We start from the raw sequence: 13,445 nt of genomic DNA, 5'->3' as shown, positions 1-13,445 counted from the left end.
TCGGAACTACGGCACTTCGGTAATTTCGGCACTTCGGACATTCGGAAGTGTCCGAATGGTCCGAAATTCGTCCGAATTCCTATTCGGACTGAAACGAATTGCACATGTCTACTGTTTGCATAATTGTTTAAAAAGTTGAAATCACAATGAAATTTGCCGCATTTGCTCTACTCTCCCAATGCTTCCGTATGGGAGGCGGGGTGGCAGTGCGGAGACTAACGCAGCGAGGGCTAGGAGGTAAGTAAATTATTTGATTGGGCACTTTTAGTAGAATGCTGTAGCACATGTTTGTAAGTCTCTTAAATGGGGTCTATAATCTGATGTTTTTACCCCAGTCTTGGTTTGTTGCTGAATAAAAAAAGTTACTTATTTTTGGTAAAATTACTGAAACCGTCTTATCGTACGATGCTTTTGCTTATCTCTTGAATCAACATGAATTTTTTTTGTATTTTTTTTTTATTAGAAATGTAATTTTTTTATTTTATTTTTTATTTGTCCCAGGTCCTTGAATTGCGTGGCCTGACGACTATTTTGGTTGGAGTCGTAACATGTGACAGCGCCGATTTCTTTACAACCAGACCGAGAATCATAATCGTAGACATCACTGAATTAGGAACGATTAAACTGCAGCTTGAAGTCACATGGAAGTAAGTAAGAACAAAATCACGCATATATTTGGTGTCTTACACACTTAAATGGTTACTCCAAGCCCACCATAGTGTTTATGATGCCAGGGCCACCCTGGCTCACTTTCCCAGTAGTCGGGAAACTAGACATGTGTATTTGTTATTGGACAAATATGATTTTGGCCGAATTTTCAGACTTTTTCATATTCGTTTACTACAACATAAACAAAAGTCCTACATACGAATTATATACGAAACAAAAGGGCAAATGCCGAATGCATTACCTTTTCATTTCAATAGTAAGGGAACACAGTATTCCAGTGACAGGGTGTTCTGTCACATCTGTGCTGCAGGAGAATTAAGCCCTACAGCACGGAGGAGAAACAAAAACTGCTTGTTCTTCCTGCAACCTGAGACAGGGTACGGGGGGGGGGCGGGGGGGCGCACAAATGTTTTACAGACTAAATTCGGAATGGGCGAATTTAATTTTTATTTTGGCCGAATGCATTCGTACAAAATGAAAATTTCACTGGTGCACGCCATTTTGCAATGGTTTCCCTCTTACCGTGACCTGCTGGACTCTAAGGGACTTATCTTTCTGGCTGCAACGACATTCAGCCTCTGCAGAGCTGTACAAGCCAAATGCAGATCCTAACGGCCATTCATTGGCTGAAAGCATCAGCTGGAGGTGGAGTTACATCTCTGGCAATAAAAGGGTTAAATTCCATATGTGCAGCGTTTTTCTTACTGAAGTGGTCATGGTGATTTGAGTAGCCCTTTAAAGTCATCTTGACCTCATGTCTTATTTTATGATTCAATGGATTCAATGAGCTTTCCTATCCTATGGGAGTGCTAGAAAAGGATAAAAGCTACTCGCCACCTTTCTGTGCTGGGCAGAGCTCACTGCAGCTGCTGGAAAGCCTGCTCATTTGCAGCAATCATAGCAGATTTAAATGTAAATATTAAAGGGACAGTGTTACAAAATCCCTCATTTTTTTTATGCTCGTCTGTTCTCTATACATTGCGCTAAGAGACATATTAATATAAAGTTATTTAATATGAAATGTATTTTATTTTAATTTTTTCTGCTAGAAATTCTATGTAAACAATTTATAAATGAAATACAGAATTGCCTACTCGGTAACTTGCCCTTCTCCAGGTCCTCACTCCATTTTATCTCCCTTGTGCCTCTGGAGAGAGACCCTAAGTCATGCTAATCCAACCACAAATGTAAAAAACAAATATTGGCAAATCCCAGCTGTTTGAGATATAGCCCAACTGATTGTCATGTCGGCCTTCTCGGAGCTCGTCAGTGAGGTGTAGTTGACAGAAGAACTTCCAGATTGGAGTCCTTCGCCTTTATGGTTTTCTACGCAATAAGAGTTATTGGGATACAGTCGAACGCCAGACTTGGCACAAAACAGAAAAAGAAACAAATTATACAATGCGTAATTAAATGATTTCAACAGTCTCTTTTGGAAGCGTTACGGAAGCATCTGCTACCTAAATTATAAACAATACAATAGGTAGTCCTGATATATAAGAAACACATCGTACTAGAATCACAGATGTTTTGATATTCTGTGAATAATATTTGCCAAAACAGAAAGTCCACAGAGAAATGTGATTATTTTTAATTTTTTTCTGCCCAACATCCGTCACTTGATTGGTAGCACAGAGGTAAAAACATTGAAGAGTGCTTTTTGTTTTGCTGTGAGAATTTGCCCACAAGGAAATCACTCTATCATTCTGGGTCTGGTTCCTGTACTCACCAGATGTGGACCTGTAGACCAGTGAGAGATGAATGAACGTGGAGTTTTGGTTGATTACATCATCTTGGTTTCCAAGAACTCTTTATTAATTGATAAAACTTCTGTTTCCGTGGTGGAGGAGAGGGGAACGTCTTCATTGACCGTAGGAGTCAGTCCAGAGACCACATATTCCGATGATATTTGACATCTTGAATGACTAAACAGATCATTTGAAGAAAAAAACAACAAAAGAATAGTACGGAAACCTATCCTAAGAGTTTGGAAAGGGTTACAGATGTAGATCGGGCCTAACCCTTAAAATCAAATAATGAAGACTAATGAGGATGGTTAACTTCTAAACATAGGAGGAAAAACCAGGGCCACGAGGCATACGTCTAGATAACATTCAATATAGGATAATAAACTTTATTGAAAATAAGCACATACTAAACAGAAAAAGGTGCTTGTGCAAACCAACTGTGATGTGAGAAAAGTATATAAAAAGTGAAGATTGAATGACTGCTAAATCTATATACTGTATCGGACTGTCACTGTAAACTTCCCAAGCTACAAATGTAACATTTAGATAGTAAACTAATTTGACACAAAATATCAAACTGCTTTGTGTAGTGTTCTGTGGATAAAATGTAGTACATATAGGATTAAACATATGAGGCAGGGAGTAATTAAATAGAGAGTCTACTCCGCAGTGGAAGTAGATAAATACTAGACCTGAGATCTAAGTATTAAGGGAAGGGGCTTCCTTAGCCAAAGTTAGTAAATATATATACTCTACACACATGTAGTTCAAAAGATCTTAGTAAGCAGATTATTCTGGGGGAAGAGGGTAGAGACAATATAAACCCTGAAACTGTCTAAACTCCCCCCTGTTGCTACAATGCAGTCCCCCTATGGAAACAACACTCAATATGTGCATAGGCACCAGGAATACAGCGAACGAGCGGGGAGAGCCAGCAAACAAATTGAAGGTAAATGGATAAGTATCCGCTTCTCTACGAACGCTAGCTAAGCCACCCCCCTGCTCCTTCGAGGCAGCCCCCCTAAATTAAAGATCTCCGTCATATCACTGTCAACAAACAAAGTGAATATAAAAGCAAAGTATATGCATCAGCAGCCCGACGCGCGTTTTGGCGGTTAACACCTCCTTTCCCAAGAGCTGAAAGGGCATCCATGAGGAATCTGCTTTTTGAAGGTAGAAAAGTCCCTCCTATTGCGAGGATACACAATCGCGTGGGTAATCCTATTGGTGTGGGCGGAGTTTACTCTCGAAAAGGAGGAGAGCTGAAAGTGTCTCAGTGCGCATGCGCGGCCGCAATACGGGTTCCGAAAAACAAACAACAGATTACTATGCACCTTCAACAGGTCTTTAGATTTTTTCTTTTTTTTTCTTTAGTAAGTTATATACCAGGATAACCTAACATTTTAACACCTAAATCACCTACGGGGATCTGCTCTTTACCTGTCCACGAGGACAGTTTGTCTAAACCTTGAGAGATACCTGATCCAATTCCTGAAACGTGGTTTGACTCAGACTGACCTACTCTTCTCCATCCTCCTCATAAAGTTGTTAATCAGGAAGGTCTCTGCCCTACAGCCAAACACGTAGAAACGTTGCCATTCTCAAATCCACATCAAATTCTTCTTCCTTGCAGCTACTCGTGATTGATGGAATTTCATGGATTTTGTTTGAATTCCCGGTAATTTCATGGTGGTCATGGTGGTAGGAGACAGCAACAGCAGCATTTCTGCTTGAAACGCTACACATCCAGAGATATATTGCGTTTTGTGCTGGTGGCTAGTTTTACTCCCAGCACACTCTGTTCTGGACTGACAAATGTCAATTCTGTGCATATTTTATGTTTGTACAATTAGACACATTCTTGCTGTGAACGGGCAGTAGGAACATGCAGAGAGCACTTCAGCAGCCTTCTGTGCATGGTCCTGTAGGTACACAGCTGGCTCCTGTGCGTGGTCGTGTCGGTACAAGGCTGCCTCCTGTGCATGGTCCTGTAGGTACAACGCTGGCTCCTGTGCATGGTCCTGTAGGTACAAGGCTGGCTCCTGTGCATGGTCCTGTAGGTACAAGGCTGGCTCCTGTGCATGGTCCTGTAAGTACAAGGCTGGCTCCTGTGCATGGTCCTGTAGGTACAAGGCTGGCTCCTGTGCATGGTCCTGTAAGTACAAGGCTGGCTCCTGTGCATGGTCCTGTAGGTACAAGGCTGGCTCCTGTGCATGGTCCTGTAAGTACAAGGCTGGCTCCTGTGCATGGTCCTGTAGGTACAAGGCTGGCTCCTGTGCATGGTCCTGTAAGTACAAGGCTGGCTCCTGTGCATGGTCCTGTAGGTACAAGGCTGGCTCCTGTGCATGGTCCTGTAGGTACAAGGCTTGCTCCTGTGCATGGTCCTGTAGGTACAAGGCTGGCTCCTGTGCATGGTCCTGTAAGTACAAGGCTGGCTCCTGTGCATGGTCCTGTAGGTACAAGGCAGCCTCCTGTGCATGGTCCTGTAGGTACAAGGCTGGCTCCTGTGCATGGTCCTGTAGGTACAAGGCTGGCTCCTGTGCGTGGTCGTGTCGGTACAAGGCTGGCTCCTGTGCATGGTCCTGTAGGTACAAGGCTGGCTCCTGTGCATGGTCCTGTAGGTACAAGGCTGGCTCCTGTGCATGGTCCTGTAGGTACAAGGCTGCCTCCTGTGCATGGTCCTGTAGGTACAAGGCTGGCTCCTGTGCATGGTCCTGTAGGTACAAGGCTGCCTCCTGTGCATGGTCCTGTAGGTACACAGCTGGCTCCTGTGCATGGTCCTGTAGGTACAAGGCTGGCTCCTGTGCATGGTCCTGTATGTACAAGGCTGGCTCCTGTGCATGGTCCTGTAGGTACAAGGCTGCCTCCTGTGCATGGTCCTGTAGGTACAAGGCTGGCTCCTGTGCATGGTCCTGTAGGTACAAGGCTGGCTCCTGTGCATGGTCCTGTAGGTACAAGGCTGGCTCCTGTGCATGGTCCTGTAGGTACAAGGCTGGCTCCTGTGCATGGTCCTGTAGGTACAAGGCTGGCTCTTGTGCATGGTCCTGTAGGTACAAGGCTGGCTCCTGTGCATGGTCCTGTAAGTACAAGGCTGGCTCCTGTGCATGGTCCTGTAGGTACAAGGCTGGCTCCTGTGCATGGTCCTGTAGGTAGAAGGCTGGCTCCTGTGCATGGTCCTGTAGGTACAAGGCTGGTTCCTGTGCATGGTCCTGTAGGTACAAGGCTGGTTCCTGTGCATGGTCCTGTAGGTACAAGGCTGGCTCCTTTGCATGGTCCTGTAGGTACAAGGCTGGTTCCTGTGCATGGTCCTGTAGGTACAAGGCTGGTTCCTGTGCATGGTCCTGTAGGTACAAGGCTGGCTCCTTTGCATGGTCCTGTAGGTACAAGGCTGGCTCCTGTGCATGGTCCTGTAGGTACAAGGCTGGCTCCTGTGCATGGTCCTGTAGGTACAAGGCTGCCTCCTGTGCATGGTCCTGTAGGTACAAGGCTGGCTCCTGTGCATGGTCCTGTAGGTACAAGGCTGCCTCCTGTGCATGGTCCTGTAGGTACAAGGCTGGCTCCTGTGCATGGTCCTGTAGGTACAAGGCTGCCTCCTGTGCATGGTCCTGTAGGTACAAGGCTGGCTCCTGTGCATGGTCCTGTAGGTACAAGGCTGGCTCCTGTGCATGGTCCTGTAGGTACAAGGCTGGCTCCTGTGCATGGTCCTGTAGGTACAAGGCTGGCTCCTGTGCATGGTCCTGTAGGTACAAGGCTGCCTCCTGTGCATGGTCCTGTAGGTACAAGGCTGGCTCCTGTGCATGGTCCTGTAGATTGGGGTGTGACCAGGAGGCTGTCTGACAGCCTGGCATCCTTGTACCCCTTTGTTATGGGTGACACCCCCTAGGAAGTCGGCCCTCTCATTGCATACCTCTCAATGTTGGGCTGTATATTAAATAACAAATGGTTATTGAATGGATTAAGATAACAGTCACTTGTGAAACATTTTAGGCAATATGTGCAGTTTGAAACTCCACTAACTCACAATTTTCCTAGAGTCTGTTTAAGCCGCACAGGAATGGTTTGTTTTATGATTCTCTGCTAGATTAATTGATCACAATTTAGAATCACTTTTCCTTTTAATAGCAATGGTTTATAACGCTAACTAGACCGCAAATCATGCTACACTCTCAGTTAGATCATTAGTTCTCTAACTTTTATTGCATTTGCTTGGCAACTCTTTGTTCTGCTTTAAGAATTGGCCGAGTGACCCATTCTTCAGATATAAAATGAAGTTTGCCAAATTCTGCAAAACACCTTCGTTCTACTCTTCCCGGTGTCAGAAGGCAGTAACCATTTATTGCCGCTAATTTCCCTGAGCACCAGGATGGTTTCCTTGTTTCATGAAAAACTTTTTTTTTTTTAAAAACAAAACAAAAAAAAACCCTTTTCATAGATTTGGAGTTTAGGGAAATAAGTTGTAGAAATAGAATTTGGCAACCCAGGAGGATTAACCCTCCCAGGTTTATTGCTTTACAACTCGTTTTGTCACAACATCTATTCTTTATTTTGGAGAATATAAAAACTAAAGTGAGCATTCGTGCTAAATCAGCACTTGGAACCCAGAATCCCTTATTGTCTGCCGTCATTTTATCGGTTCTGGAAGCGCCGTGTATTGACGGTAAATCCTGCTTTTTTATCTTTTCTCATGGAAGTTCTTTGAGCAGATTTCCCGGCACATTGTGTTATTACACATCTTGCGGAGTTTATTTCAGACACTAAACATTTAGAGAGTCGCACCCCGTCTCCGCAGGGGGCACACATTGAGCTGAGTGTTCTAGGCTCTGCAGGCAGTGGATGGCTTGGAACGCAGTGATATATTATGCATTCTGCGCGTTAAACGCTTCGGATGGACCTTCCAAAGCAAACAGTTTGAGATGTCCCACTGCCTCAGGAAACAACATTGCACTTTCAACGCTCTCCGAGCTGCCTGATAACTGCAAATGAAGGCATTCTTTCAAGCGATGATATCATGAAATTAGAGACCTCAGGGGGTTTACTCTGTGTCAGTGTCATAATGTTCTTTAAATGAATACGGAGTGTACATGCCATCTGTATGTGCAGTGCCAGGGTGAATGTGGGGTGTATGTTACCCTGTCATGCAGTGGCAGTAGGGCTTATATACGTGGCTCTTGGGTCTACGGTGATAGACGTGATCTATGTGAAATTTGTTGGCTCTATACAAATAATAATAGTAATAATAATATAATGTATGCGGCAGACTCCAAGCTATGCCAGGATCGCTGTGCCTGTGGGGGCAGAAGGGGTGTTTGCCCTCCCTGGGCCTGTACTGGCAGAAGGGGAGGTATTGTGTTCTGCGCCTCTGATGGCAGAATTGGTGTGGCAGTGCTCTGTGTTGGCAGTGAAGAATACATCTTGAACCCCAATTAGTTATTCGAATCGCTGCTCAGTTCCCGTTAAGTGAATTTTCCGCACTGTTTTGTTTGTAAAGTTCAGAATGCTCTGACGTAGTTTGCATCCCAGGTATTTACTCTCCTGTCACCAAGCAGGTACCCTCCCACCTCCACATCAGACCTGTTCTCTTTACTCATCATCAGCCAAGAAAGGACTAAAACAGCAATTTGCCTTAAAGAGAAACTACCTCCTCTCTCTGTATTACACCGAGCAGGCCTTCCAAGAGTCTCCAGCGGGTTCCTCCAGTTTTTGGACTCCTGTTCCTGAGTCCTGGGTTTGTTCCCTGTCCCACAATCTGGGAACACCAGGGAACTGTACCCAGTCAGCACCGTGTGAGTGCACCAATAGACGTGCTTTCACTGTGCTGAGGGCACTAGGACCATGCAGAGACATCTTCAGCAGCACTTTGGGGTATGCCCTGATTGGGGGCTGCCGGGAGTCTGTCAGTCATTACGCCAGACCGACACGCTCCTTTCTTATGTGGCCCCACTTCCTTTCTGCTTGCTGTAGTGGTTGTGGTGCTTAGAGGTCTTTAAAGATATTTGATGCGAGTTGTGGGTTAGTCGCAAAGGTGACTATGATACGAGGTGATGGTAAAATGAATTAATTGGGCAATCACCCCTCTGCTAATTCTATTTGAAATTTCATTTATATATATTAAAACTTTATTTCACCTGCTATTGCACAACTCCCATTATTCATGGCCAGCACATTAAAGAGTAGACTTGATCCTGCTTAATCTAATCTCGATGACAAGCAATGTGGTTTTTCAATTCATAACAAAGAAAGTGGATCCCAGAGCCGCACGAGGCGAAACTAAAATAAATAGTGTGTTTTCTGTTTGGGTTTTAGCTTTCCTTTTAAGTGCCATTTATCAAGAATGTGTTGAGAGATGAGAACGGTACATGTGATCTTACTTGCTATTACTCTGTGTTCCATAACGTGATCCAACATACAAATCCTATCAATCAGATTAATGTATCGCAGGCCCCTCCGCTCGTGGACGAAGCCAGATCGAGCAAATCTTTTTCCATTAGACTGTTTGGAGTGCGTTGCCTGTTTATTACTAAACAGCGGACCGGCATCAGAAAGTGCTCATTTGCAGCTGGCCAGGAAACCTTGTGTTATAACAGTCTGGGAGAAGCAAGCTTTGTCCAAGGGTTTACAAAGTGCCCAGCAATGAAGCAAGAGGGGTTTACTTTCTAAATATTGATTTGACATAGACCCAGATATTCTGAACTTTCGAAGTCTGAGGAGTTATTCTTGACTTTCCTGATTGAGATAGAGTTGAACCTATCCCGAGCCTTTCTGAACTCGCCCTTTGTGTCTTTATTAGCTCCCAGTACTGGCTGGCTATTCACATTACTGGTAAATGAGGTTTACGGAATAAACTGAGAGAGAGGGGTCACGGACCAAGGCAGTGCGGGTCTCCTATTCACGTAAGCAAGCTACCGGGCAAATTTAACGATTCCCGGGGAAAGCCGGATAGACAACCGATCTGGAGGATCAGGAGTAATAGACAAAAGGGAGGAATTTCGCGGCAAATAGCTGTTCGATGAGCGAACAAGTGGTACGCACTATATGGGACAAACTAACAAACAACTCAGGAATCAGATGTTCCTGATTGTTCGTCAATCGCACGTATTCGTGTGGCGAACGGCCGTTAAGTGCCAGCGCGCATACGCACAATGAACTGCTGTTCGCAAGTTTCAAAGAGCATCTGATCGAGAGGTAAGGAGGGGGAGAGCGGGAACCGCGTCAGAAGAACAGCTTAAACGTATAAACCGTGATCACTAGTAACAAAGGCTAATCATCACTACAAGTACAGTAGAAAACAAGTAATTCTATAATTAATACTAAAATCTAAATAACCTGAACTAAACCCTGCAGCTGTCTTAATAACAGGCAGCAGTGGGGTTACAACATCACAAAATAGATACAGAGTGAACAAAGTTACATATATATATATATAAAAAATAGGTAAAACATATCCCACCGTATGAGAACCGTGGGACCCAGGTTCTACTTAACGGAGGGAGCAGCAAAGAAAGAGGAAGTAGTTGGTTTGGCTCCGCCCATTATACTATGGAAGAGTTGCTGATTGGCTGACTTTGTTTCTATGGGACTATGGTTCTTACAGCTGTTATACTGTGTTTTTAATAGATTTTTGCGGCTGAGGTAAGTAAAGAGTGCAGCATTATAGGAGCCTCTGTGGTCCAGGTCTAAGACTGCCTCTAGTGCCTGTCAGACTCCGGGTGACGTTGAGGGAGATTGACGCTGGAATCGGCTAAGTACAGTAAAGTGTCCCTTTAAGAGAGCCGTGCATTAACCAATGCCAGCAAACCTCAATGAACTGAAACAACATTATAAATACGAGTGGGACAAAATTCCTCCACAACGATGTGAGAGACTGATAAAGTCATACAGAAAGCGATTACTAAAAGTTATGGCTGCTAAAGCTTTGTACAAGCTATTGAATCACAAGATGTACTTAGTTTTTCACACAAGGTTTCTCCATTTTGGCTTTATTTTAGTTATAAATAAAGACACAGTGTTATATGTCATGTGTTGTTATGGATCTGAGGTTGTATTTACCTAACCATGTCAATCTGACGTCAGGTGGGCTACTGGAACAAACTATAAAGAATACATTTAGTTTAAAACAAACCTTGTGCTACAAGTAAAACTAAACATATATTTTACGTTTGAGGTTTCGTTTGAGTTCCTCCTTTCGATTATTAGTGCGTGTGGGACTTGTGCCAATTGCAGGATTTATCCATGGCCGCACCCTGATGCCAGTAAACGAACAAAGAGAGCACGTCTAAAGGGGGTGTAAATCTATCTCCAAACTGAACTCTGAAGACAGCGGATGGTCTCTGCCAAAGACTGCAGATTTCAGCCAATCGCGTTCACAGATTGTCACAGACCCCGATTCACCATGATGCCATACTGATCGGGTCTGATTTGCTGTCTGTAATTTAATGCCCCCAGTCAAAGAATCTGCAATCCAATCTCTACTTTATAATAATTCATTATGCTTTGCAGGATGGCCATTGGGTTTGTCTGTTCCAAAAACCAGGAGATTAAATGGAATTTTTGATGGGAAAAGTTACAACATGTTTTTTTTTCCCCAAACATAATAAAAAACATTAGAAAAAAATTCGATTTCGGCTCCATTCCACACACAACGGCCAGGGATTTCATATTTTCTTGTGATTTGCTTCAGGAAATAAATTAGTTAATGTCTGCTCAGTGAGATGAGCAGAACTATGCAGAAACCGAGTCTTCTGGGAATCAGTCCAACTGATTAAATGATGGCATGCTAAGATATACTTGCTGTTCGGCCAATGGCAATTTGGGAATCCACTCGGCCATGCCGGGAGATGCACGTTGCGAGACACATTCTCCAGTGCTCTGGATCAAATGTCCACATTGTATATTCATGGGGCTCATTTCAATTCTAACAAACGGACATGATAAACACAAGGAGCTGCACTAAGCAACCATATCTTTGAAGTTGGTTCCCTGTGGAACCCAAAGTTGCAAGACCGAGATTTGCGTGCCACTGCTGGGAGACCTTCATTTTTCAAGGTAACTAAAGAAAAGCTGTTTCTGATCCTGAAAAAATAAATGCATGCCCATGGGGACTACGAAGGCTGTGACTTGTTGGAATTAGTATAAGCCCTACAGGAGGTCTTTGTATCAACAGTTTCTTTCAAGCTGTAGATGGCAGAAGGCTATTGTTGGGGGTTTCTGGCTTCCATAGCTTTCCTAAAATCCCATGGGTATACACAAATGTTGTACGAATGTCACATTATATGAAATAATGGGATATAAAAAAAAAACGTGGATGTTACATTCCAATGTTTGAACTTGAACGACCGTCATCAAAGATTCAGAATTGTTCATGCTGGCTGCGCAGCCTTCAAATAAATATTTATGGTGTAGAAGCACCACTTTTTGGGGCAATAGGTTATGAAATCCTGACGGTTACACCTGCTTAGCATTGCTGGAGTCTGGCCGATTCTCCTACAAAAAGGAGCAAATATGTGACTTGTTGGATTTAGCAGATTAAGTATTTAATAGATACCATGCAGAGGTTCTTCTGTAAACCTCATATAGATCATAAAATGCAGGGCAGTCTCTATGGATTCATTATAAAGCTCCAAAATAAGAACATTGGTTGTAAGGTAGTCATCTTCAGAATTGTTTACTTTATTTTTTCCATTGGTTTCACAGAGGGTCACAGAGGTGATACAAATGTTGACAATTGTTTGACGGCTGATATCCCCAAAGAACATACATTTTCCTTCCAGCAGCCGCTGTGCCATGTGTTGGAATTCACCGGTTATCTCACCGTAACCGTTATTTCCAAGTTAATAAAGATATAGACCCTCAGCACTGTGTCTCTTAATCGAGGACACTGCAAACTACCAGAGAACATGTCTGTCAATTTAAACCAAAGAAAACAGTTCCTTGTGCACAGTCCCAATTCTCTATGCACCTTTAAATAACTGGAAGTGTATTAGTATCACTCCGACGGTCGTTAAAGTGTAAGCTCACCTGCCAAGTCAAGGCAAACCTCTTAGGTGAGTCCGACTCTTAATTTTGTATGTGTGTCCATATAGTTCACTATCTAGGTGGCCTTCGCTGTTTCCTTCACTGTGACTCAAACATCCCAAATCACCAGAGCTGCCATGTTTCCTAAACTAATTTGAAAACACAGGAGGCCCTTTGTTACCCTCATTGGCCCTTACTCATGCCTTTGAAATCAACAGAGCTTGTTCTTCACTTCGTTCCAGGCATTAGATACAATGATGAGACAGTGGGGTCCAAAGAAGAATGCGTACTTCTGCTGTGAGCTAATCCCAAAAGGAACTTTAATCTGCCAGAAGTGTTTCTCGCACATTTTTCTTATTTGTAATTTTAAGTGTGAAAGTGGCGCTTTTCCGTGCACCAGAATGAAGGATTAGTAAATTGCTATTTTGTATTGGCCTGTAGACATTCAAGAAGAGTCCTTTCCAAGAAATGGGGGTCTGTGTTAAGGAGAAAGAAATGCAAACATCATTTTTTTATTTCTACAGACAGACTTTGAGCCGGTCAGGGAGATGGTGTTAAATTAAATTCCCGTGTGGTGCTAGCAAATGTGATATGAAAATGGTTTTCACTGGAGGTCATAAGTCTTTTATGGGCAGAAGTTGTACGGCCATTCTCAAACAGTGAGCTTTGAATTAACGAGTTTGAGGTGTTGTAACTGAAATGGTGCAGTTGTGTAAGCGTGATATTATATCGCCGCCATTTATTTTACTGTTTAATTAGAAGTTACATGCATTGCGCACATTTCAAACGTTCAAGCTGCGATGATCACTGGAAAATCGATGGTAAATTTACGATCGCAAGCTCCCCTCTATATCCAGCAGGTTTACAAACCGCCTCTTATTTTATGCATCTCGCGATCGGCGCTGAATAATTGCCATGGCAGGGACCCTAGCATAGCTCGTGCTGCTCACAGGAATCTTATCGCAGGGATTACAAACCAATTAATTTTCTTACTTGGATTGAACGAGAGACATGTTC

The 13,445-nt window shown here is 43.5% G+C and overlaps 1 protein-coding gene across 3 annotated transcripts in view; it reads left to right on the top strand.

Moving 5' to 3' along the window:
* RIPOR3 (RIPOR family member 3) overlaps nucleotides 1–13,445 on the top strand; it is a 117,292-nt gene that overhangs the window by 74,523 nt on the left and 29,324 nt on the right. For all 3 annotated transcript variants that reach the window (XM_063459681.1, XM_063459683.1, XM_063459682.1), the window contains exon 12: nucleotides 502–647. In XM_063459681.1, the coding sequence (XP_063315751.1) occupies nucleotides 502–647 (146 nt within the window). The remainder of the gene's footprint in view (nucleotides 1–501; nucleotides 648–13,445) is intronic.

This window comes from Pelobates fuscus, chromosome 6, assembly GCF_036172605.1.
Source record: "Pelobates fuscus isolate aPelFus1 chromosome 6, aPelFus1.pri, whole genome shotgun sequence".
Classification (NCBI taxonomy): Eukaryota; Metazoa; Chordata; class Amphibia; order Anura; family Pelobatidae; genus Pelobates; species Pelobates fuscus.
This window is presented reverse-complemented; position numbering and strand designations above follow the sequence as displayed.